Source organism: Canis aureus, chromosome 29 (genome assembly GCF_053574225.1).
Source record: "Canis aureus isolate CA01 chromosome 29, VMU_Caureus_v.1.0, whole genome shotgun sequence".
In the NCBI taxonomy this organism is placed as follows: Eukaryota; Metazoa; Chordata; class Mammalia; order Carnivora; family Canidae; genus Canis; species Canis aureus.
In genome coordinates, this window is record NC_135639.1 from 33,586,251 (window position 1) to 33,610,997 (window position 24,747).

The window sequence follows — 24,747 nt, forward strand, 5'->3', positions numbered from 1 at the left end:
AGGCAGTTTCTGTACCCTCCATATACCTTGATTATAGCACCTCCTACGATGTGTTATACTTATCTGTTAGATATTGGCCTCCTCTGCTAGATGGTGAAGATGGGGCTGCATCTTATTATCACCGTATCACTAATACCTAGCCCAGGGACTTGCATGTAGTTGGCATTTAATAGGTGTTTGGAGAATGAGATCAGAGATGCTGGAGAACTCGCATAGCAGGGATCCACAGAACAGGTGGAGCAGAGGTTCGACAAGACACAACAACTTCTCAGACCAGAGGGATGGGAACATCAGTTGGCTCCTCTCTGACTCAAGGAACATTCCACTACTCTGGTTATATTATCACTTAAGTATATTGAGTTTGGAGAATTCACAAGGGTTTTCTGGCAGGGTAGAGAGAATGGCTTTGGAGTTGACTTGGGAGTTTGAAACCCCCAAGAATGTATATGCTTCTTTTTTAAATGATTGTGGGGATTCTGCTAAACCTTTCACAGCCTCATGTGGTTTGGGGTTCCAATGGATCCTTAACTACCTTATTGTTTTACACTATAAGTGAATCCATTGTTTTGCACACCTCTCAGGAGAGAAATCTGAGAATACTTACCTATGTACATATACACTAGGCATATTAAAACTTATTAAATAATTTTATTCTTTTCTCCTTTATATTACTAACAGTAGCCCAGTGTTCAGCATTTTAGAAAACTTGAAGAAATAAAAAAAAAATTGGGGGTTTACACACACATGTATAAAAATATATATTCGGATAAGCAAATATCTGCTCATTACACTGCCCAACTTAAAGAGTGCCAAAAATAAATAAATAAAATGCCTGCCAATCAAATGAGAGGGCTAGATGGTTTTGCTAAAATTCATTATAACACCTTTAAATGACCAACATGTGGTAACAAAATTCAAGTTAAAGTTACAGTCAGTTAGTATGAAAGAGAACATTATGTGGCCACTGAGTATTCCTTAAGCAGAATCTGCTTTGTGCTTAGAACACAGCTAGGTTTCAACAGTAAGCAGCAAAAAAGGTCAAGAAAATTTCCAACTTTTCTAATAACCGCCTTGTAATAGAAAGGAAAAAATATAGAAAGTATAACAATGGCCATGAAAATCGGAATTGTATGTTTATGAGGCTTGGGGTAACAAAAGCCAACATAGTTAAGATCCTTGGTTAGTTATCACTGGTTTTTAAAAACCTACAAAACATAAAATATTTGCTTGTTGGTGCAACAGATTTAATCCACGAGCAATAACCTGAACTATCTTTTCTTCATCAAGTACTTTAACAGTGCAAAATGTCAGCTGTCTCAGCTCACACATTCCATCACTGAAGCCTGAAGATGAACCATCTCAGGGAGGTAAAGCTGTCAAGGAAAATGCAAAGCAGCCAAAAAAATACAATGATTCACTCCTATACCAGAGTCTCTGAAGGTAGAGAGGCAGTTTCTTATGTAAGAGGTGAAATAAGTAATTCAAAATATCCATAAGCTAACATAAGATACAGTATTGAATCTTTTGACACAAAAACAAAGAATACTTATATTGCTATTTGGAACAGTATTCAACGTGGACAAGCAGATCTCGATGTTCTGTGGCGGGGTACTGTATATTGCACTTGGGACATTCCACCAGGCTTTCATTCAGTGCAGCAGTGGGAGTTTTTGGTGAGGCAACTTTTACTCTGTTTTCAGACTCTCCTTGGAAAGTGACTAATGGCTCTGTGAAGGCAAGCTCACGAAGCTGCTTCTGAAAAATAAATATATATGAGGTGGTTATAAATTACCCAAATTACCCAAAAATTACTAGGCTTGGGGGTTTACATGGATAGGTTCTATTAAAATACTTAGAGCCAAATGTAAAGGTAGACTTGTGTGCAAGCCTGGCCAAATTTGCTAGTTTTGTAAAAAAGCAGCAAGTTCAGCAATAAAAACAATATAGAATCAATAATAGCAAAAAAATGTTAATGTTGATCAAACAGGTTACACACAGAAATGATGAAAATACTGCATAAAATGTTTGTGACTTTCCTTTTTCATGTTTTTCCCCCTAAGGAACTCAGAATAGTCGATAAAGCTTAAAAATGAATATTTTATAGCACAGTCTAAAAATGACAGACAGCAGGGACACAAAGAAAAAAGTACAGGAAAATTATGGGCTCTTTTGTATACCCTCCAGCTTCCTATACTTTGAAAAATAGTAACAGAATGAGTTATAAATTTCAATTTCAAATATTATAAATCCTCAAAACCAATGACTTACTAGAGTCAAAGCATATTGTCTTTTACTCATAAAGAAGCTACAAATGATTTTAACAATTGCTTTTTTCTCTTTCAAAAACTGAGGAAGTCTATTTGTAACATTTCACCATCTGCGTTATTCTGTAGTACTACGATCATGTATAAAATACGGGCCAATGGGACATAACACGCAAACACAGATCCCAAAAGCTTATTAGTAAGATACAAATAATAAGTCAAAAATCACTTCTTCATAGAAGAAATCATTTAAAAGGCTTATGTTTTAAAAGATTTTGTGTTCAAAGGTAACCCACAAAATGTGCTTAATTTAATATGCTTAAAACAGTGTATTAACAGGAACAGTCTATTATCACTAAAAATGGCATTTTTCTTTTTAAATAGAAAAACACAGTTTCCGTTGAGGATTTATAAGTGCGCTCCCTTCCCCCACGCCCCCCAGGGCAGCTCCTGTGTAGTGCCTCTAGAATCCCGTGCTGGGGCGGAGAAGATCCGGGCACCACTCAGCAGGCATGATGCTGAGGCCCATCATGTCCCTCTTCCTAGCGCTCTGGGTTGATGCTAAAAGGCAGCTGCTTCAGATGAAGCAGGGGTTCTTTTGCCTACTGATTTGAGAAACAGCCATTCTTAAGCTGTATCCTCCTGGTTTGGGAACTGGTTTGATAAATGGAAAAACAGCAGCAAGAGAAAGAAGAAAAGAAGTTTTAGTTGAACCATTCCAAACTCACCAAGGATTCCAACTGTGTTATTTGATTTCTTGCTTTTCGGAGCTCCTTAAGAATTACATGCAGTTGGTGCTGCATATTCTGACGGTCAAGTTTTTCATTTTCAAAGTCTAAAGTACATGCATGCATCTGGAACAAATGCCCAGGACAAGACAATTACGGCTTAATAGACACTGTCTGGTTCTCCGGACTAGATGTATAAATGTTTTTCATGGCACAAGAGGCAAGCATTTGTGCCTCTCAGCAAGAATTCATCTGAGTACAATGAGATGTTGATAAATGAAGCTTACGGTTGAGGCTGTGGTTTATCCAAGGAGCAAAGCAAATGCTGGAGGTATAGGTGAGTGAGGAGGAGCTCAGGAAGTTGACTGGAATTTCTCCTCCCCATCCCCCTCCCCTGTTTGTGGGGAAGGGGAAGAAGGGAAAGAGATGGCTATTCCTCAGTTTGGAATACACTAAAAATCTCTGGTCTCTGTTCTGAGAATAAATGGTACCTCTCTGGGTTCTGCTTGAAGTTATACAGTAGCCCTCATGCGGAGACCCTGCTAGGCTAGAATAGGGACTATGGAAGCCATGTGGGGAAGAATAAAATTTGCTAAGGCCAACATCACCCTGTCAAAACAATTGCCATCCCAGTTCAGAGAATCTGGTTTAGCTTAAAGACAGAAATATATGGCAAGATAAGTCAGATAGTCACTTAATTTTTTTGGTTGTTAAAGTTTATTAAAAACATTTTTCAGGGGTGCCTGGGTGGGCTCAGTCGCTTAAGCGTCTGACTCTTGACTTTGACTCAGGTCATGATCTCAGTTTGTGAGATTGAGCCCCACAATGGGCTCCATACTGGGCATGGAGTCTGCTTAGTAAGATATTCTCTCTCTCTCTCTCTCTCACTGCCCCTCCCCACCCACCCCATGCTCTCTGTCTCTCTCTAAAAAAAAATTCTTTTCATGACTTTCAAATGGTTCTTCACAGAACAAACATGAGGAAATATTCCATTTCCTAACAAGTTAAGGTGAATTTAGAAGCAACCTCAATAAGTACCTGTTGTTCCAGCAGAGCTATCCTTGTTTGTTCTTCTTGATGCTTTAACAGAGACGTGTAAAGGAACTGGACCTGTCAGATGTAAACAGAGCCAACACCGTCATAGCTGATCTTTTGTTGCGTGACCTGGGGTGCATGAGAAGCTCACCAGTCTCACATCTCTATCTGGGACAACACCTGCTTGTCGTGCTGAGTCACTGCAGCTGCTTGTTTGATGGCAAACTATAAAGCAGCTGAGCAGAACCACCCTGGCTGAGAGTTCCCTGGGGCACAGACTGCATGGCGATGAACAGCACCAAACTCTACAGCACACACACCTACTTTCTTGAAGTACTGACATCTGCTAATATTTCTGAGTTGGATAACAAAGCTGGCAATGCCTTGCCCTCCTGGTCCGCAGAGATGTGCAATAGAATTCTCAACCATTTTTGCTTAATCTTTTGTAAATATCACTGTGTGCACCTGTAGGCAGAAGCTAGGTGGTAAAGACTAAGAAGGCAAATGTTACAGACTTTTTTTTAATCCCTCTCTCAACTTTTGGATGATTTTAAAAAATTACTTCGTATTCTAATAATAGCAATAACTAACTTCTACCGAGCCCTTGACTTTACAAAGACCTTTCACATTCTCTCAGCTGACCTTCACAAAAGCCTTTATGAAGCAAAAAGAGATTGTTGTGATTAATTTGACACATCAATGACCTGCAAGTCTGGGAAGGCAGCTGATTTTCCTAAGGCGGCACATCCTGAACTAGAGACCAGGTATGGATCTCAGATCATGTTTTTTCCATTACTCCATGCTGCCGAGTAAGATTTAAATGAATGGTTTCTGCCAAAGTACTATTCAATTCTAACCATCCTAACTTAGTAACTCTAATGTCACCGACACAGACATCCTGGCAGAAGGTGGGGAGTAGAACGAGAACATGGAAGATTTGTGTGAATTAACTTGAGCACAGCATCACCATGATCAAGGTGCCAGACTGGGAACCAGCATCAATTCCCCTCTTTGCTTCACACCTTCTGACTTCTGGCACACACCAGCCTCCCTCTCACCAACTGCCTTGTACACCTGAGTTCCTCCACAAGGAATTCCCCATTCCTCGCCTTACTGGTTCCTTCTTACCCAAAGACCTTTGTCTCAGTACCATCTCAGGCCTCCGGTCTCTCTGCATCATATTGCCCTGCTTTTTTTTACTTGGTTATGTAAGTACTTGTTTAGGGTCTGTTTCCACTCTAAAGAATCCCATAGTAGGGCAGGAACTTGCAGGAACTTGTTTTGTTCCTTGCTGGTTCCCTAGTAGTTAAAATAGTCCCTGACACTGGATGAGTACAATGACAATTTCGAATTCTGGATCATGGATAGTCTTACTGGTTAGGCTCACCTGAGATAAGAGCTCTTCAGATCTCTTCTTCTCCTCTTCAAGTTTTTCCCTAGCAATATCATTCTCTTCCTTGAGCCTTTGTATTTTCTCTGTTTTATGTCTATCGTCTTCCAGATGTTGTACATCTGCCTTTCTTTGTGAAGACAACAGTTGATTTAAATCTTGAACTTCTTTTTGGGTTTCTTCATATTTTCTTCGAAATTCACTAAGTTCAAAATTCAACTGAGTTATGGTCTGTCGTTCAACCTCGAGATCTTTTTTTGCATTTGCCAAGAGATGGTTGTAATATTTTTGCTTTTCTTCTTGAAGAAAATCTATGACAAACACATTGTGGCACAACACACTTTTTATATAATAGATAATATCCCTGAGAAGTTAAAACTAAACACATTTCTATAAATAAGATCTTATGAAATGAAGAGTCAAGAGATAGCGTTGATATTTGACAGAATGAGAAAAAGAAGTTCAGGTACATTTTTTGAAGTTAAACTAACAAATAGAAGAAGTGGAAACAGTAACATAGCTGTTCTATGGGAAGATAAAGTAATAATGTAAAGAAGATAAATCAACAAGTAGAGATATAAACTCATTGTTCATATATATATAATTACCAAAATTAAAAAAAAATGCTGAAAGCAATTGCTCTCATAGGAGGAAGAAAGAGCGATTGGGATGGGAAGGGAAGGGTGGGCAGACCTTTCTATACTTCTATTAAATTACTTTAACAAGAGTTCATATCACTTTGATAAAACACATACAGACAGAGAGAAAAACCTATATTGCCAAAGAAAGAAATTTGGCACTTAGCCCACCACTAAAATATTACTTTTATGTGTAATAAACTTATAAAAGCATTATAGTAAAGTAACTTTGCCCCCAATTCTTTTATATTTTCCTTTTTAAAAAAATTTTATTTATTTATTTGATAAGAGAGAGAATGAACGAACACAAGCAAGGGGAGCAGCTGAGGGAGAAGCAGGCTGCCCCCTGAGCAGGGGCTTGATCCCAGGACCCCGGGATCATGACCTGAGCCAAAGGCAGACACTTAACCACTGAGCCACAGAGGCTCCTATATTTTCTTTTTTAGCATTAGCTTCATTTAAAATTTTCAAACGTGAAGCTCCAAGATTATGAGCCTTGCCTGCCTTTCTTTAGCCTTTTCTTTATATAATTCAAAGCTTCAGTCCCGTTAGGGCTATCAGTTTTTAACAAGTGCTTTGCATGGGAGGTTTCTCTTCTTTTCTTAGTTTATAAGCTAGAACTGCTGGACCTATTTCCCCATCTGTAAAATGAGAATAATGACCCCTCTTGCCCCACCTCTTAGGGTTCTTGTGAAACTCAAAGCCAGGGAAGCTGCAAAGCCCTTGGAAAAAAGGTTGCATACTCCCTAGGAGCCTTCATTTCAATTCTGTGGGAGATTCAAAGGACTGAAGAATCATCTATAAGATGTATTCTTTCTTCTGGGACTGACCAATACATGAAAGGAAGCAAAGTAAAAACATGATCAGTGAGGAGGCCAACTCTGGGGGAAATGAAGTTGGAGAAGATCTGTGAAAGTGGGGAAGGACACATAGGAAGGAGAAAATTTAATGTGCCTTTAGAACTGTCAGAGATCCATCACCCTGTGCCTCTGGTCCCTTTGATCAGAAAACAATGAGAAAACAAACTTGCTAACATAGTCTTTCTTACTTCAGAGTTATAAGACTTGCTTAATTCACTTTCTAACATATTTATAAAAATCTAAATTTGACAAATCTCTCCTTTTGGAAAATGGCAGGCAAGCCTACCCCAAAAGAACATTTTTATACCAGTACCTTCTGATTCAGCCTTTTTTGTCTGCTGTGGGCGTGAATGAGCAGCTGTTTCTGGTTTCTGTTCCAACTCAAAGATCTTGGCTAAAAGTCCTTTTACATAGACCTCCCGCTGTTGATCATACACAAGCCACTGCTGATTTTTCTCCAGAGCCTCAAAAAGAAAATGAAAGCAAATCATTAATAAAATAAAAAAAAACCAAAATCTTCAAAAGGGTAAGGGACCCCCAGTGATGTAGCCTTTCCTAGTACAAAGAAATTCTTGTGGGTCAAATAGAACTCTAGACCACCACCACATGGTTTGAAACCCGGAGATCCATTCTGACGTCAAGGTCCTTCAGAGCACCTAACACCATGGTGAAGTCATGTTTCCAGGGGGTCAAGTTCATTTGTTCTATACACAACTTGCTTTGTGTCTGTCCATGTAAATTAGAACACCTCCGTGGCAGAGGTAGAGGTCCTGCTCCAGAGATTTCCACCCAACACACAACTCTGCTCAGGAGCTCCCAATGTGGAGAGAGACGTGGACTTGCGGCCTGGTCGGCTGGTGCTCCCGCCCAGTCCAGACACTTTCCTTCTCCGTTACAGATGCTGTTGCCCAATAACCTGAACTCCAAACTCCACCTTGTGGCTGCCTCTCAGAGAATCACACCTAAGGAGTCCACTCCCTCTTTATCACCAATTTTCATCCTCTTACGACTCAAGTAAAAATCCCACCCTGGGATCACTCACTTGATTTGCAAAGGGGCTTATGAACTCAGTTGTTATATATATATGTCTACATATTTTTAAAAGTCATTTTACCAAACAAATAATAAATAAATAAAATAAAAATTATTTTGCCAAACATCTTCAGCTTTTTAATCTGTGGTTACTTTGTCTTTTAAATAGTAAGTTTCTTGAAGTGGCAGACCATGCTCTTCTGGAAGTATTCCTGGCTTTGTGTATAATATGTACTCCAGAAATCATCTGGATGATGGCATAATATTAATAAAGTAGGCAGTGTTTATCTAAGTTAGCAGATAACAGAGAAACTGATTCACTTTACTTTTACTGCTAACATTAGTTTACTGTTACTGCTAACAGTTTTTCATTTTGTTTCTTTCCTTCAAGAAACTAGACATGCTCTGATAGCCTTACTTGGTTGGCCACCTAGCCTAAGTCTAAAAACCTGATACCGGGATCCCTGGGTGGCACAGCGGTTTGGCGCCTGCCTTTGGCCCAGGGCGCGATCCTGGAGACCTGGGATCGAATCCCACATCGGGCTCCCGGTGCATGGAGCCTGCTTCTCCCTCTGCCTGTGTCTCTGCCTCTCTCTCTCTCTCTCTGTGACTATCATAAATAAATAAAAATTAAAAAAAAAAAAACCTGATACCACCTGATCTGTGGTAAGACACTGGCAAATCCTCACATAAGAAGCTACATTAACTTTAGTGGATAAAGCAAGGTGGCATATATGGACAAAGGTGTGTAGATTTATGAGGTGGTGTATTATTATCAACCAGGACAAATTCATATATCCTCTAATTCTAACTCTCATTGTTCTTAACCAGTTGATCCCTGGAAATTCAGTGAAAGGAAAAGCCAAAGGAGTCTGCCAGGACAGCCCTGTATCCCCAGCAATTGCACACTACCCTCCCCACCTTCCCCTAGTTTTGTTACTGAAAGTGGGGCACAGATTCAAGTTAAAGCTAGCAAAATAGACAATTCATCTGCTGATTCTGGGCAGAAAAGCCTAGAAATTCTTATACTGCACCACCATGCAATGAGATTATAAGTCTTCTTTCTAACCCAGAAGTTCAATCTAAGAAGATGAGACTGTTCTTTTCTTGTTCTTTGTTTCTGAGAGGCTGGGCAAGTAAATCTCAACGGTTATTTGTGTAGAGCGTCCATATACATCTAAACCTCATGTCACATATGTAAAGTATGGATGAAACATCCCAGAAGGAGGCCTACATAGTGACATGAATACCCCTTCATGATAGCCAAGCTCATCTGTACTGAGTCCTCTGCCCCTGGCACCCATGCTATGATTTGTCTTGAGCAACGATTGACCGTTGGATCTTGGTAAACCCTGCTTTTGGATTAAAAGAAAAAAGAAAAAGATGTGTCCATTTTTTGCTCAACAATGCAGACCCTCGGTTGGAAGGTGATTCCCCCATTAAGAGAGTGAGAGGAGACACAGACTATCAAACTTTAGGTTAATTAATACAATGATCATTCTACTTTGGGAGGAAAAACAACTCTTAATAAGTTCAGTTCAACCTCTCCCTTGGTTCCCCTAAGTGCTAAATCATTTAATTAGTAACAGAATTTTTGAGAGCTTCATGACACCACTTGCTAAAACTGAAGCTATGTTCCCTTAGGCTAACATTAAAATGGCCCATAAACTGCCTCTTCCTATCTCTTCAGGTTACAGCCTAGCCATTTCTGGCCTCCACTGCCACCTTGCTGTCCACATAGCTATACACACCCTCTTGCCCAGAATGCCCTAGAACTCCTCCCTGTATCACGTGCCCACTTAAATCCCACCTTTTCATCAAGTTCCAGTGCATCCAGGGTTGTCTTTCAGGCCTCCTTGCCATAAGTGCCCTCACCAAGCTCCCTCTCCTTTGTAAGCCAACAGTGATTTTAATGTCCATTCAATTTATTTGGCATCTTATACTAATGACCTTGATTGTGTTCTGATGATAGTTCTTATCTGAACTAGATCATGGCCCCTGGACAGCTGGCCCAGGCTTGTTTAGATTTTGTATACTTCCATTTATATGTTCGATGCTTCCATGGCAAGTAGCTGCCTAATGAATGTGAACGATGGTAACAACATGGAGCAGAGAAACAATGGTTGCCAGAATCGGCAAGCACCCACACAAGCCTTTTTTTTTTTTTAATTTTTATTTTTTTATGATAGTCACAGAGAGAGAGAGAGAGAGGCAGAGACACAGGCAGAGGGAGAAGCAGGCTCCATGCACCGGGAACCTGATGTGGGATTTGATCCCGGGTCTCCAGGATCGCGCCCTGGGCCAAAGGCAGGCGCTAAACCGCTGCGCCACCCAGGGATCCCCCACACAAGCCTTTTAGCCCCAAACTGAAGTTTGGGTATTCAGGGGAGGAAACGTCATGAAAAAAATCTAGTAGTTCCTTATACATACTAGAATAATCCATTCAAAATGATTTAAAAAGAATCAAACACTCTCAAAAAGCTATTTCTCATTAACTAAGGAATATATGAAAATGAATTTCAAACCCCTTTATAATGGAACTACCATAGCTATTTCTATGATTTTAACAAGTGTATACTATGCAGCCTTTGTGTCATAATTCACTCAGACCTGTTGAAATCTATTATTAACAGTGGTTGAAGTGGCAGCCAGGATGTATAATTTTATACCCTTCAGGGGTGCCAAAAAAGATGGCACAAAGTTCTTGACAAAAAAGTTGCATGATCAAAGCAGACTGAAGTAAAACACACATACTGAACACTTTCAAAAATGTTCAATTCTTTTTCAATCACCCTGCATTTGTTGTAAATACACTGAAAAAGGAGTAGCTCCTCTCTCCTATGACCTGGCATCTCACCCCAGGGGGTGAGATGGGAAAAGCAGTAAGGAACACACTGGATATTTTCAGTTGTATACCAAGGCGTCTTCTTTCAGAGTAAGAATTTCTATCTTTTAAAGATATAAAACAGCTGAGCTTCAAGTCTGAAAAGATCTTTCTATATAAAAACTCCTCAGTCTAGAGAGTTATTCTAACCTTTACTAGGCTCTTTTCATGAGCATCCTACAAACTCATGAGCATGTAGGCATGGGGCTTAAAGAATTTCAGTGTCTGCTCTCTGCAGAACTAAGAAATGGATTAGGATGACAGAGGCAGCTTCTGGAATCAAAGACTTAGTCCAAGGTCCTCCAGTCACTTGACCACACACTTTTCTCTTGGTACCTGTCAGGCAGTTATAACATGAGTCCTCCTCACAGAGTTTAAGAGTAGATTTGGAAAGTGGAGATAATGTACATTCACTCTGTATTAAATACTCAAATTTAGCTGCCAAAAGAGGTAGTGTTGTAGGATTCAAAAAGCATGCATATAGCTAAATCTTTATAAATCGTGTCTGATGCTAAAGATACCTAATTGTATATCAAATTTTAAATCTGTCCAACTTTAAGAAACAGTTTTTTAAAGACTTCATTTATTCATAAGAGACACAGGAGAGAGGCAGAAACATAGGCAGATGGAGAAACAGGCTCCCTGTGGGGAGCCTGATATAGGACTTGATCCCAGGACCTAGGGATCACAACCTGAGCCAAAGGCAGATACTCAACCACTGAGCCACCCAGGTGCCCCAAGAAACATTTCAATATAAATAATTCAAGTCCACGTTGGATGGTGCTGAAAATTTTCTCCTTTTTTAAGATTTATTTATTTGAGAGAGAGCACAAGAGCAAGAGGGAGAGCAGGAGCAGGGAAAAGGGGCAAAGGGAAGGGGAGTAGCAGACTCCCTGCTGAGCAGGGAGTTCAATGCAGGGCTGGATCTGATGATCCTGAGATCAAGACCAGAGCTGAAGCCAGATGCTTAATGGACTGAGCCACCCAGGTGCCCCGAAAATTTTCTTTTAAAGGAACCTGTCCATACATCACTTAAGTATGAGAAACAGAACTGTTGGTTGAAGATTTGAGGGGCAATATTCTAAAAGACCAGGTGATGGCGATGTTACATTAGTAAAGTAGTCCATGTTTCTTTCCTCCAGGCCTCACTGTCTTCTGCATTTGCTTTCTTCTCTAAATAGTATCAATAATAAATGGACTTGATGGCTATCAATAAATGTTTATATTAGTTTTGCATCTTTAGAGTCATCATTGCATTATCATCTCTTCCAGCTTTGTGCCCTCTATACATTTATAAGGCATGCATTTAACATTTCCACTCAAATTATCAATAAAAATATGGAACAGAAAAAAAATATGGAACACAAGTAGGCAAAAGTGAATGCTACTAAAGCTCTTCCTCAGGCTTCACAGGGATCCATTTTATGTTTCCTGAGCAAAAACTCTAACATAGGTTAAAATGTTAGTCTATACTGGAGGAATAAAAAAAGCGAGTCAACTGACAAAGCTGGAATATGTGCCTGCTTTCGGCTCAGGTCATGATCCCAGGGTCCTGGGACTGAGCGCTGAGTAGGGCTCCTCACTCAGTGGGGAATCTGCTTCTCCCTCTGCTCCTACCCCCACCCCCACTTGTTTGCTCTCTCTCCCTCTATCAAATAATTAAATAAAATCTTAAAAAAAAATTAAATTGCTATCTGTACTGTAGACATGTAAGAAGACATCCTTGTTCTGAGGAATATATATTGAAGAAGACATCCTTGTTCTGAGGAATATATATTGAAGTATATAGGTTTAAGGGGCTGTAATACATGCGACTCACTCTTAAAAGGTTCGGAAAAAAAATTTATGTTCTGGGGGGTCTGGGTGGGGATTGAAGAGATATATAAAATGAAGCAAAATGTTAACAATGTTTGAATTTTGGTAAAGAGTATATGGGTGTTCTACTTACCATTTTTATTCTTGTAACTTTTCTGTAAATTTGAATTTTTTTTTTTTTCCCCAAGAGTAAACTCATTTAATGCTTACAACAGACACTGGCTCCTCTGGCAAGGAAAGGAAACCTAAGCTTGCACAGAGGTCAGAGGTCGCGGACCATCCTGTCTCGGGGCTGCAGAGGGTGGGGCCGACCCGCAGCCTTCTCAGATCAGGTCCAGCAAATAATTGTTATTTACCTTCCTTAAATTGTTTAAAAATCAGATTTTTAAAATTCAGAGCAAGAAATGCCTACTTCAGCTTCCTCTTAGCTATTTGGTTTGCAAGTCAATGACACTACAATGTTTACAGTATGAACTCCATGTAATTATTTCAAATGACATCTAAAAATGTCAACCTAAATGGTCACTGAGGAATGATACAGTTAGGCATTAAGAAGGGTGAACATGGGTTTTTAGGGCTTTTTTCAGCATAACGAATACTGATTCTTGAAATAGGTGGGCAAAGTGATCCAAGAAGCTTTGTGGGAACCTGGAGGAAGGGCAAAGGACTGGAACTACTGAGCTCTCAAAGCAGAATAATGTGAGCCCTGTGCTCAGAGGAGTGACAGGTTGCTTTCCCTGCTTCCTAGTCTCCCCCTGGGCTCAGAGACAACCACAGCTAAATCATCTCTTGCTCCTCAACTGTGTAAGTTAATACCGCAGAGCTGAGAGCTTATTGGAAACGTGGGATCTCGGACCCTACCCTAACCAATGAAATCAGAATTTGTGTTTTATGAAGATCCCCTAGTCTCATATGCACAGGAGAGTCTGGGAGGCCTTGCTCAGTCTAGACCATTGGATGGTGAGTTGGGTTAAATTTTACTCCACTTATCTGAAATCCTTTTCTAAGGTAAACAGAGCAGAGGAGCACAATATGATCCTTAAGTAAGCCAGGAAGATAAAACAGAACAAAAAGGTTGGGTATCCATGTATAACATTTCAAAGTTATTTTCATACAAAGAATTGTCATTATCTAAAAATAACTTTAACTGATATTTGAAGCAATTGATACCAAGAAGCCTAAAAGTTACATGTATGTTTAAGACAATAGCATATATTTTCAGGTACTAATAAAATTCAAATGTTCTAGACACTGGGCATATAGCAGTGAAAAAAACATGGAAATCCTCCCCTCGTAAAACATATACCACTGTAAGACTTACATAATAAACACAATACGTGAGTGAAATATATTGTAAGTTTAACAGTAATATGCGATGAGAGGAAAAGTTACAGAAGCAGGGAAAGGTAATAGGAATTGTCTGGGAGCTATAATTTTAGAAAAGGTGGCTAGGTAACCCTCTGGCCCTGGCCCCACCCCTACCCCTCCCACCCAAGAAAGTGACAATTGAATATTATCTGATAAGGTAAGGAAGGTCATGAAGATATCTGGGGAAACGGTGTGCCAGGCAGAGCAGAGAGAAAAGGTAGTGTATTGAAGGAGTAGTTAGAAAGCCAGCATGGCTGGAGCAAGTAAAGGGGAAGTAGGAGGTGTGCACATAAATCATTTATACATCTGTACATCTGTGCAGCTGGTAGGTATTGACATACATGGAACAATAAAGGTCGTATAACATATGACACAAGGAACTTATTTTGATAGATCTTTAAAAAGTATGTTTCTTCTTTATCTTAGTTACCTGTAGGTGAGTTACTTTGATAAGGTACTATAGGACCCTGCGATCCAGACACTCAGATTTAAATTCTTTGGAAGATCAAATAGACCTCAAGGTACACTTGCTAGATGAAAGAAAACAGGAATCTTAAGAGAAACTTAGAGAAGAGTAGACTTGCCAGTAATATTTCTGGAATCAAAATACCTACCTACTGGCCTAATAATTAACTCAAGAATTTTCTACATTGTGTATCTGAGACTAAAACTTGAAAAAATACAGTGAATAATAATCCTATGTCCTCAATTAATTCAATTCACAATGAAACACACCAATCTATTTAACACATAAGTTTGAAGTAATATAGCCTTACCATGTATCTAGAAAACCTCATCTCAAATTCTACAGAAAAGTACTGAGTATACAGAGAATGTGTTTCCTTTGCAAACTACAAAAGCAAATCCTGATTCCAAGAGAAGAGTTTCAAATGAATAAATACATCTTGCATGGATAAATAAAAAGAAAAAATTATAAGTGAAATTACAACATAATATAATAACTGGGCAAACTAGATTTAGGTGAAGAAGGAAAATTGTTGAGGTATTTGGGTGAGTTCTAGGGCTTTCTTGCCTAAAGAGACTAGGACTAGAGGAACTGGCCCTCTTGAATGCCTAGAAAGAGACCTAAAGGTAGTAACGTAGGGAGATGATCTCAAACCATTCAGTTCTTTTCTCCTCAACAGACTATTTTCAAGTCACAGCACCAATGCTGTCAATTTCCATGAAATTTAAGAACGAATTAATTAATCCTCTCTTCCCATAACTTAATAGAAGGAAAATGAGGGGCGCCTCAATGGCTCAGTCAGTTAAGCATCTGACTCTTGAGTTCAGCTCAGGTCATGATCTCAGTCATGAGATCAAGCCCCGCGCTGGGCTCTGCACTGAGCATGGCGTCTTCTGGTCTCTCTCTCTCTGCTCCTCCTCGTGCTCTCTCTCTTAAATAAATAAAAGCCTTAAAAAGTAAATAAATAAAAATAAATAAAAGGAAAATGAGCTTACATCTTTCAGTTGTATTTCCATTTCATGAATATCATTCATTGATGAGTTGAAGCAGCTTGTAGCCATAGTCTGAAATAAACCAATATTAGTTAATATAAAAAATTTAACAAGTTTCCTCACCATATTTGGTTCTATAATAACAGAGAATACCTCACAAGGACATCTCAAAATCCACATCTAGTACATGCTGATGAACCATCATGCCAGGTGACAGGTACCAGAGGAGAAGGAAGATCTGGAAGCTTCCTCAGCAGAGTGGAAGCCCTGAGATTTCATACCTAATTTGATTTCTGAGGCCATCTGGATCACAGCATACCTCAGTGCCTAAGAATTGCCCAGTGGTTTTCACCACAATGAGACAAAACTAAACAAGTAGGCTGTTTAAATGAAATCTGGAAAATATTAAATTGTCAAATAAAAGTTGTTTTCTAGAATTATATTTGTATTAGTATTAATTAGTATTAGTCCATACAGATTATATGGAACTCAAGACAAAATTTCTTTCCTTTTTTTTTTTTTTTTAATTTTCACACAGAGGGGAAAAAAGTGGTTGGATGGTTGGATGGATAGGTATCCAGGCTAACCAACAAAACTCCTAACAAGCTATATTTCAGTCTTTTAACACCTTTAAGGAAGCAGACTTGTGTGAACACTGGCAATAAATCACAAAATATTTTTCTCCAAAGGTTCTTAGCTCATCCCAGTAGCCCTTTCTCCCCCTCAATTTAGTTGTCCTGGTAAAAACTAGGACAGAGGCAGTTCACCAAAGCCTCTTCCTTTTCCTCTGGGTACACTGTGGACTATATTTCCCAGCCTTCCCTGCAGTTAGTGAGGCCATGAGACCAAATTCTGTCTGATGGAATGGGGGCAGAAGTGACATATGCCAATGCCAGGCCTGGTCCCCAAACCCTCCCTTCATGCTCCACACGTTCCCTCTAGCTTACAGCTGTACACAGAGGATCTGGTGCAAGGCCGGGGGAGCCACTAAAAGGAAGGAACCTGGATCTGAGTGACTCTGCAGAGCAAAGCCTCTTCCACTCCCACCTGCACAAGGCCGTGACATGGGAGGAAAATGAACATCTGTTTTATGAGACCCTGAGATTCGTAGGTTGTTACAGAATCAAAGCAGGCCAACTAACATAGAAATCAATAATAACCTTATAATATGATTGTTATAAGAATACATTTTTTAGAGTTATCATTTCTACCAGAATTCATATTTAAAAGTGGAGAAACTAATTCTTGAGCTTTAAGGAAAAGTTTTAGGTGATCACTTTGGATCTATAATTTTTATGAATTTTAGCTGTGTGAAAATTCTCTACAAAAACATATCCTCTTTGTTTTTGTTTTGTTTTTTTTAAACCTTTTGTTTTAATAAATAAGACATATTCACCGCTTAGGTTTTAAATCACATTTACAGATGAGGAACACTTCTAGGCCCAAACAGGTTAGCAGTGAAGCGACTAATGCTGGGAGGTATGCATGGCCCCCATGCACTTTAAGCCTAAGAGCAAAGACTTCATGTCAGAGAACACTGTACACATCACCTCTAGGCTCAAGAACTAGAAGCAGAGGACTGGAGGAAGAGCGGAGACTTGGTGAAGCTCCTGTGACCACCATCTGATACCCTCACCTTCACACTACAGAAGCCGATGAAAGTTGTGCTACTTTTAGATAAGCTAAGAAGGAGCTTTCCTGATTATATGAAGTCAAACTTTCTATTGTTAACAATTAGGATAAGGGCATTAGCTACACAGAGTATCCACTGACAAATACAGACTATGAGAACAGAGAAGAGGAAGCCACACAGATATCTCGTTTCTTCAAATATCAGAAACTTCCACGCCACAGCAGGAGAACAGTGGATGAACTCTACCCCTCCCAAAGGTTTAGTTCAAAAACTTCCTGTTGCCATTTGCACCAAATAAGGCTCCCAGTACTTCTGGCATCATCTGCTGGGCTATAAGGTCCAGTCAGCTTTCTAGAGTATTGGAAACCTTTATTTTACAATCCCCATTATAGATCTCCACTTCACCAGCTATTTCCTCAAGCAGGTAGGATTCCTGATCAATTTGGACATCAACATCTTTTTTGGTGGCAATTTTGTACATAGGAATCACTTTTTGCACTGCAGCCTTTACCAGAGGGAAAGGCTCTGTTTCCTGCAACGAACAATCATTTGGGGCTCCAACAATTGGTACAAACCCTGGAGGACCAGTCCATCCAGCACACTTGGACTCTGGTTGTATCTTTTACCACTTTGCTGAGTCTGTTTTGCTTCATTTAGCAGGTCTGTAATAAGGTCATCTCTTGCTCTGAGGACCTTGAGCCTTGCTTGATTCATCAAATTAGACATCTGAATTTTCTTCTGCTGCTCAATCTGTTTTTCTTTCTTATCATAGTATTCCATAATCTTCAGTCTTTGGGTTTGCACGAGACGACCTTTCTCAATGTTGAACTCTTCCTCTGCCTTCGCATCTATTTCCTCTGCTTTCTCGTTGGCTTCTTGTTCAATAAAAGCCATCATATGCTTAATCTGCTTCTGCACATCGGCATCGCTGAGGGCCATGGGGAAAGCTCTGCTAGGCCGGCAGGCCACTGGCTCAAGCTTAGCCTGGAAGGTGGCGGTAGAAAGCAGGAAAAGAAAATCCGGCAGAGGTATCGGCTTCCTTTGGTTTATCAACATATCCTCTTTGAATTCACCTGTAAAAGTACTCAATTGCCCATCTATGACAGTACATGTAAATGGTATAGGCCCTATCACTCTGACTATTCTGAATAGGAGAAAAAGTGCAAAGACCCTTATTAACTTTGAGGTATATCTGAAAGCTACAGATTTTCTTCTATAGGTGGTAATAATACTATTAATATTATCTAAATGTTCAAATTTGCAAAAGAATCAAAGATCTAATCAATAAGAAATCATTTCTTGAGCACTTACTATATGCCAAGCACCATGCTAGGGGATTTACATATATCACCACATTTAATCTCCAGGATTATTTCTCTATTTTTTTATACCTCTCTACCTCCTTCACCTATTTTAATCTCCAATATTCTTATCTTGATTTTAACAGTGTGGAAACTGAGGTTTAGAAGAAGGGTCTGGTGAATTCTAGCATTGTCTCTAAAGCTAGAAAGGTTAAGGAATTTGTTCACTCAACTAGCAAGTGGTAGAACCAAAATCTGAACTCAGATCTGCCTACCTACAAAGCCTTGTTCTCACTAGTAACTTTAAAACAGAGGAGGAGGGAGCAAAAGCACTTGTAGCTCGAAAAAGCAAACCGGATATTATAATTGTGTATCTCAAATCTGAAAATAACAAAATGAAGGCTATTGTCTTTATGATAGAAACTACAGGAAAAAAAAACCCTAGAAAACCTTGGATGTTGTAGATACACAGTATATTCTGTATTCTGAATATTCCTTTGCACAAAAAAATGATCTGGGGAGTGGAGGGAGCCATATTAACTATTTTTGCTTATAGAGAGGGTACCAGGCTATAAATAAAAAATAACTTGTTAGTAAACTCTATTGTTTCATCATTTGACAAGTGTGTTTTAACAAACCCATTCTTCACAAGAATTAAAAAAAATTGTACCAGAAAGGGAAAAAATCTGAGTTTAAAGAAATGATGAAAAAAAAAAAAGAAATGATGAGTACCTGTGATAAGCGGAGTGTACTGGCTTTGCTTTCAAGTTCAGCAAGCCTTGCAGTTGTAGCAGACAACTGTTTTTTCAATACATCTGTCTCTTCAGACAAGGATTTCAACAGCTGTTCCCTCCTTTCGCCTTCCTTTGTCTTCTCCTCCAGCTGTTCAAGCAATGTAGTATTATTATACTTGGCTTTCAGCTGCTCTCTGAGTCTTTGTATTTCTTTGTCTTTCTCTGTGAGGTGATATGCATTCTTCTCCCTCTCAGCTTCTAGGACTTGAATTTTCTAGATATAAACTAAGAAGAATCTTAGAACAAAGCCAGGTCAAACATGAAAATAAGCAACATACAACAAGCATTTATGAAGAGTTTATTATACATCAAGTCAGCATTATACTAGATACCAGGGCCAAAAAGAAAATGAAGCCGAGGTCCTATGCTCAGAGAGCTCATAGAGAGGTAAACTGATAAATTACTGCGATACACTAAGTGCCGTACTTAAGATATATATAAAATGAATGGGACACATACACAGAAAAGAGAAACCAACTCTGTCAAGAATGGTAAGAGAAAGCTAAAGAAAAGCTGGCTCTCACATCAGTATCTGATAATCATCCTTCTATAATACCAGTTCTAATCATCTTAAAGGCTAAAAGCAAGCCATACAAGAGATAGATACACGTTCATTAATGAACTTGAAGCAACAGAACTTAAAAATTACAGAATGTTACAACTGGATAAAAATGCATTCGTTAACTTGTTTTTTGTTAATAAATGATTTGGTATCAACTCTAAAAGATGATCTTCAAAGGAGTGTTCACATTTTCAAGGATTTAAAAGATAAAGAAGGCATGCTTGTTAAACTGCTGCTGACATAAGGCAGAGAGCAACTCTGGGGAGCCCAAAAAAGTTAAGAGACTGACTTTACATGCTAAGACGGTAAAACCACCATAAAACTACAAACTTGCATGGAGGTGGAGGGGAGAAGCAATTGTTCAAATATAAAATGGGGAAACTGAGTTAGTTGACCCTGTGAAAATGATGTGGGGACTTTAGTTGCCTCAAGCCTAAGATAAGGCAGTAGTATGATACAGTTAAAAAAAAAAAAAAAGCCCATATAATTTTAGGCTTTTGGAGGGTACAGCATCCAGATTAGCGGAAATAACAGTGCCATTTCAACTCATGCTTGCCACAGTGCACAGCACACACACCAATATTGTTCAAGGAATGTGAAAACATCACAAGCATCACAGGGTGCTCAGGAAAGTAACCAGGATTATAAGATGCTAGAAAAGCTAAAGAGTATGGGGTTGGTCTACAGAAAAGTAAAAGGAAGGAAGATTCCGTCAAATATCTGAGAAGTTTTCATATGGATAAAAAATGACTTGTTCTATGCCTGTAATACATACAATTAGAACAAATGGGGAGAAGTTACAGGAGGTTTAATTTCAATTGATTATAAAGGAACAAAGTTTTGACAACCAGTGCTTGTCAAAGATGGAAAGAACTGGAAAGAGATCTCTCAGGGAAGCTATTAGATTCCATCACCAGACTGCAAAATAATTTTTATGTCTAAGAATTAGTGATAGATCATTTCTCAATGCTTGAATAAGTATGTGTTGTTAAAAGAATAATAAATCATTTGGTTTTATGATGTGCCTATAAAATAAAATTTAAAGAAATCCAATGATACTATTTAATATAGGTCATTTATTTTCTAACTATGAATAATAAGAGAACTGTTGTAAAATAAAATTAAATTAACGATTAAAAATTTAAAATCTCGGGATCCCTGGGTGGCGCAGCGGTTTAGCGCCTGCCTTTGGCCCAGGGCGCGATCCTGGAGACCCGGGATCGAATCCCACGTCGGGCTCCCGGTGCATGGAGCCTGCCTCTCCCTCTGCCTGTGTCTCTGCCTCTCTCTCTCTCTCTCTCTCTGTGACTATCATAAAAAAAAAAAAAAAAATTAAAAAAAAAATTAAAAAAAAAAAATTTAAAATCTCCCAGTTCTAATATGTTCCTAGCTGCTTTATTGACTATGCCATAACAAACTGTAAATTAGAGAACCTGAAATATAGTTTAACAGAATGCAAAATGCCAATACATGTAATGATTTTACCTCAAAAAATCTGAAACAAAGATTACTTGGAAAGCAGCCAATATACATGATAAAATGGATTTTTAAACACTCATGTTAAAATCTGAACTCTGTTGAACACTTTGAAATTATTAGATTTGATTTTTTACATTTAGTGAATAAACAGAAAAACTAAATTATATCATTATTGGGAAAATACTTTATCTCCAACAGCAAAGTTTATTACAATTGAAAAACATTTATAAGGCCACTCACCTCCAAAAGTCTGTGTCTGTCTTTATCAGTCAACTTTCCTTTTCCACTTGTGATTTCATCCACTGATGTTTTTAAGGCTGAAATTTCTCCCCTAAATTTTTCTAATGCAGTTTCTGATTTGGAGTTACTAGACTTTGATCCCCATTTACCTTTAATTAAACCTTTGGGACTTCTGGAAGACATTTCTGAAACTATCTGTAAAAATGAAAATACAATTATATTTTATGAGTCTAAGTTTAAAAGGACAAATCTCAGGCTTGTAACCTTTTGCTAAATAGAAGAACATTTCCATCTCAATAGAAGTGACACAGCCAAACCAGTGGGGTATGAGAAAGGGACTGGGAAAGGCTTCTGGCTTGGTGGTATCAATATTTATTTTTTAATCTGTGTGGTAGATACATGGGGAGAATTCACCTTTTAAAAACATGTCAACTTAATCTTGACATACACAGTAATGCACAGAATTAGTGAATTACCATATTGTACACTTGAAACTAATATAACACTGTATGTTAATCATACTGGTATTAAAATAAAAAAATTTAAAAATATGTCAACTTGCATGCTTATGTTTTGGGGAGGATTCTGTATGTATGTCATGCTTCAATGAGAAAGTTTCATTTAAAAAAAAAAAGGGATCAATAATTAAACCATTAAATGAAGGCTGAATGAAACAGATCACAAAGACATATCTTACCCTGGAATAAAATGCTTGTGGTAAATGATATTCTGAGAACATAGGCACTGAAATGTCATTACCTAACTTAATGATATGTCCTGTTTTAAATCTTTTTTTTTTTTAATTATTTTATTTATTTATTTATTTATGATAGGCACACAGTGAGAGAGAGAGAGGCAGAGACACAGGCAGAGGGAGAAGCAGGCTCCATGCACCGGGAGCCCGACGTGGGACTCGATCCCGGATCTCCAGGATCGCGCCCTGGGCCAAAGGCAGGCGCTAAACCGCTGCGCCACCCAGGGATCCCTATGTCCTGTTTTAGAAGATAGGTCTAGTTCAAATCTGTGTAAACAGGCAGCTACCTGAGAGACTACAGTAAGCAGAAGCGAGAAGAATCCAAGACAGGATATTTATAGGAAAAAGAGACACAATATTCAAGAATTAAGGATAAGAGGCCAAATTAAGTAAGAGAAGCTTAGAATCTGCTAAGAATATTAGGTAACAGTTTAGAAGAAGTGTATAGTATTAACTCCAGGGGCAAAATATATAGTGAAACATACTGTGCATGTAATGAAAGTAGCTTTAATTAGAGAGATTAAAAACCATTTTCCACCTTATGGATCCCAAGATAAAATAATGGTGGTAACTGAGGAAGTTAAAGGAATATAAGACCATTCATGCACTCAAAAAATATTAGAAAATCTAATTTACGAGGTAGCATAATAGGAGCTGGTATAAACTGGCAAGAAAGAAAAAAGAAAAGAAAAGAGAAGAGAAGAAAAGAAAAGAAAAGAGAAGAGACATGTCCCCTTAATGGGATGCTTAATCTAGTAAAGGAGGCAAGAAATAACAAGGACACAAATTCTTAAGTTGTAAAGACTCTCAAGGTGTAAAGTTAACACTAAATAGAAAATGAAAAGTAGTGCTAAGTGATTCCAGTAAAAACTGGGAAGACCTACTTTGATAAGGTGGCAGGGAAGGCCTCTCTGTAGAAGTGACTTTTAAGGTCACCCTGTATGAAATCAGAGAGCCTGAAAACACTCGAGCTGTGTAAACTGAGGTGAACGGACCATCTAGCAAAAGGTTAGTCCTGGATTTTTGCCCATTTGACAGACTAAAATAACCAGTAAATCAATTAAGGTTCATGTAAGGTTATGGTACCTTGAGAACCCGCCACCACAGGAGGTTCTTCCCTATAGAGTTCTGGTAATAACACTTGCTGACTCGGTATACTGGGTTGATAAGACAGAACGCTGCAATCCAGCCACCTGCACAAGGCATCTATTCCTCGGTTCCCAACTGCAGGCAAATCTTACAAAGACAGGCGCTCGGGGGGCACAGTCGGTTAAGCCTCTGACTCGATTTCGGCTCAGGCGGTGACCTCAGGGTCCTGAGATGGAGCTGGCGGTGTCTGTTCAAGATTCTCTCTCCTTCTCTCTCGGCCCCTCCCTCTGTGCACGGGCTCTCCCCCTCTCTCACAATCAATCAATCAATCTTAAAAAAAAAAAAAAAAATCTTGCGAAACCCCTCACATAAGAGCTATGTGGGCAGGGGATCCCTGGGTGGCGCAGCGGTTTGGCGCCTGCCTTTGGCCCAGGGCGCGATCCTGGAGACCGGGTCGGGCTCCCGGTGCATGGAGCCTGCTTCTCCCTCTGCCTGTGTCTCTGCCTCTCTCTCTCTCTCTCTCTCTGTGTGACTATCATAAATAAATAAAAATTAAAAAAAAAAAGACCTACGTGGGCAGAGAGGCAAAGAAAATCCGCAAAAGAAGGCACTTTCTCACTTCTAAAATGAAGATGTTTGTAGAACAGACACGATCGTGCTTGCTAATCCGCACGATGCCCTCACGAAAGTCCCTGGCCAAGTCACTTGGCCTCTCCGCGCCAAAAAAAGAAAAAGGGGGGGGGGGGAGGATGATAATACGCACCTACGCACCGCAAAGCTGAAAGGAAGGATGGACACGCCCACGGCGGTGAGGCTCCCAACTCGGTGCCAGGCAAGAAGCGAGCGCCCGGGAAGGGGGCATATACCTGGGCGGGCAGAGATGGAGTCCAAGCAGACGCTGTCGGCCCGCGGCCGCGTCCCTCGCCGTCCGGCCCTGGCCGCCCTCGTCACCCACGGCTGTCGCCTCCCTGCCGCCAGCCAGCACCTGAGGCGAAGCCGGGTCCTCGCGTCCGCGGGGTCACACCCTGCGGCACCCGCGCCGCTTCCGGGAGTTTGAATCCCGCGGCTGCGGGGCGGGGCACGTCACTGCCGGCGGGGGCGTGGCCGGCAGGAAGGGGGCGCGGCACGCGCGGCGGGCTCGCGGCCCTCCGATTGGCTGCGGCCTCCGAGGGGGCGGGGCTGGAACCTGGAGGCGAGGTGGAACGGAGGTGGGCCCGAGGGGGCGGGAGCAGAGGCGGGACTCAGGCGGGGAACTCCTGCCCTCCGGTTGGTGGTCCTCTTCTGGGGCTGTCTCTGGGCGCTTCTGAGCGCTCAGACCTCGGGCTACGTGTTTCCTTATAAGGAGCCGAGAGTTGTGTTTGTCTGCTTTGGGGATCAAGCACAGTACTATGTTCAGTGAGCTAAATCCAGTAACTGAACTGGG

General features: G+C 39.9%; 1 protein-coding gene and 1 pseudogene across 7 annotated transcripts; both read right to left on the reverse strand.

Annotated features, from left to right (window-relative positions):
- Positions 1–628: 628 nt before the first annotated feature.
- CEP55 (centrosomal protein 55) lies at positions 629–24,370 on the reverse strand. Of its 7 annotated transcripts, none has more exons than XM_077878361.1 (9): positions 24,191–24,370; positions 21,482–21,676; positions 19,139–19,414; positions 15,476–15,544; positions 7,229–7,379; positions 5,415–5,728; positions 4,031–4,102; positions 2,993–3,118; positions 629–1,755 (listed from the first exon to the last, which is right to left on the reverse strand). In XM_077878361.1, the coding sequence occupies exons 2-9, from the start codon at positions 21,662–21,664 to the stop codon at positions 1,555–1,557; spliced, it is 1,392 nt and encodes a 463-aa protein (XP_077734487.1). In that variant the 5' UTR covers positions 21,665–21,676; positions 24,191–24,370; the 3' UTR covers positions 629–1,554. The 7 variants fall into 7 exon arrangements, with proteins under 7 accessions (XP_077734487.1, XP_077734485.1, XP_077734484.1 ...); XM_077878359.1 differs by having other exon boundaries at positions 24,096–24,370; XM_077878358.1 differs by having other exon boundaries at positions 24,088–24,370.
- On the reverse strand, positions 17,350–18,176 carry LOC144301382 (V-type proton ATPase subunit E 1 pseudogene; annotated as a pseudogene).
- Positions 24,371–24,747: the final 377 nt, after the last annotated feature.

Coding starts and splice junctions, on each gene's coding strand:
- CEP55 (XM_077878355.1), bottom strand. CDS start 23,441: ATGCCTTGTGCAGGTGGCTGGATTGCAGCGTTCTGTCTTATCAACCCA. Junction 3,119..4,030: donor TAGCTCTGCTGGAACAACAG/GTACTTATTGAG, acceptor CATTTGTTCCAG/ATGCATGCATGTACTTTAGA. Junction 1,756..2,992: donor TAACACAGTTGGAATCCTTG/GTGAGTTTGGAA, acceptor TTTATTTTTCAG/AAGCAGCTTCGTGAGCTTGC.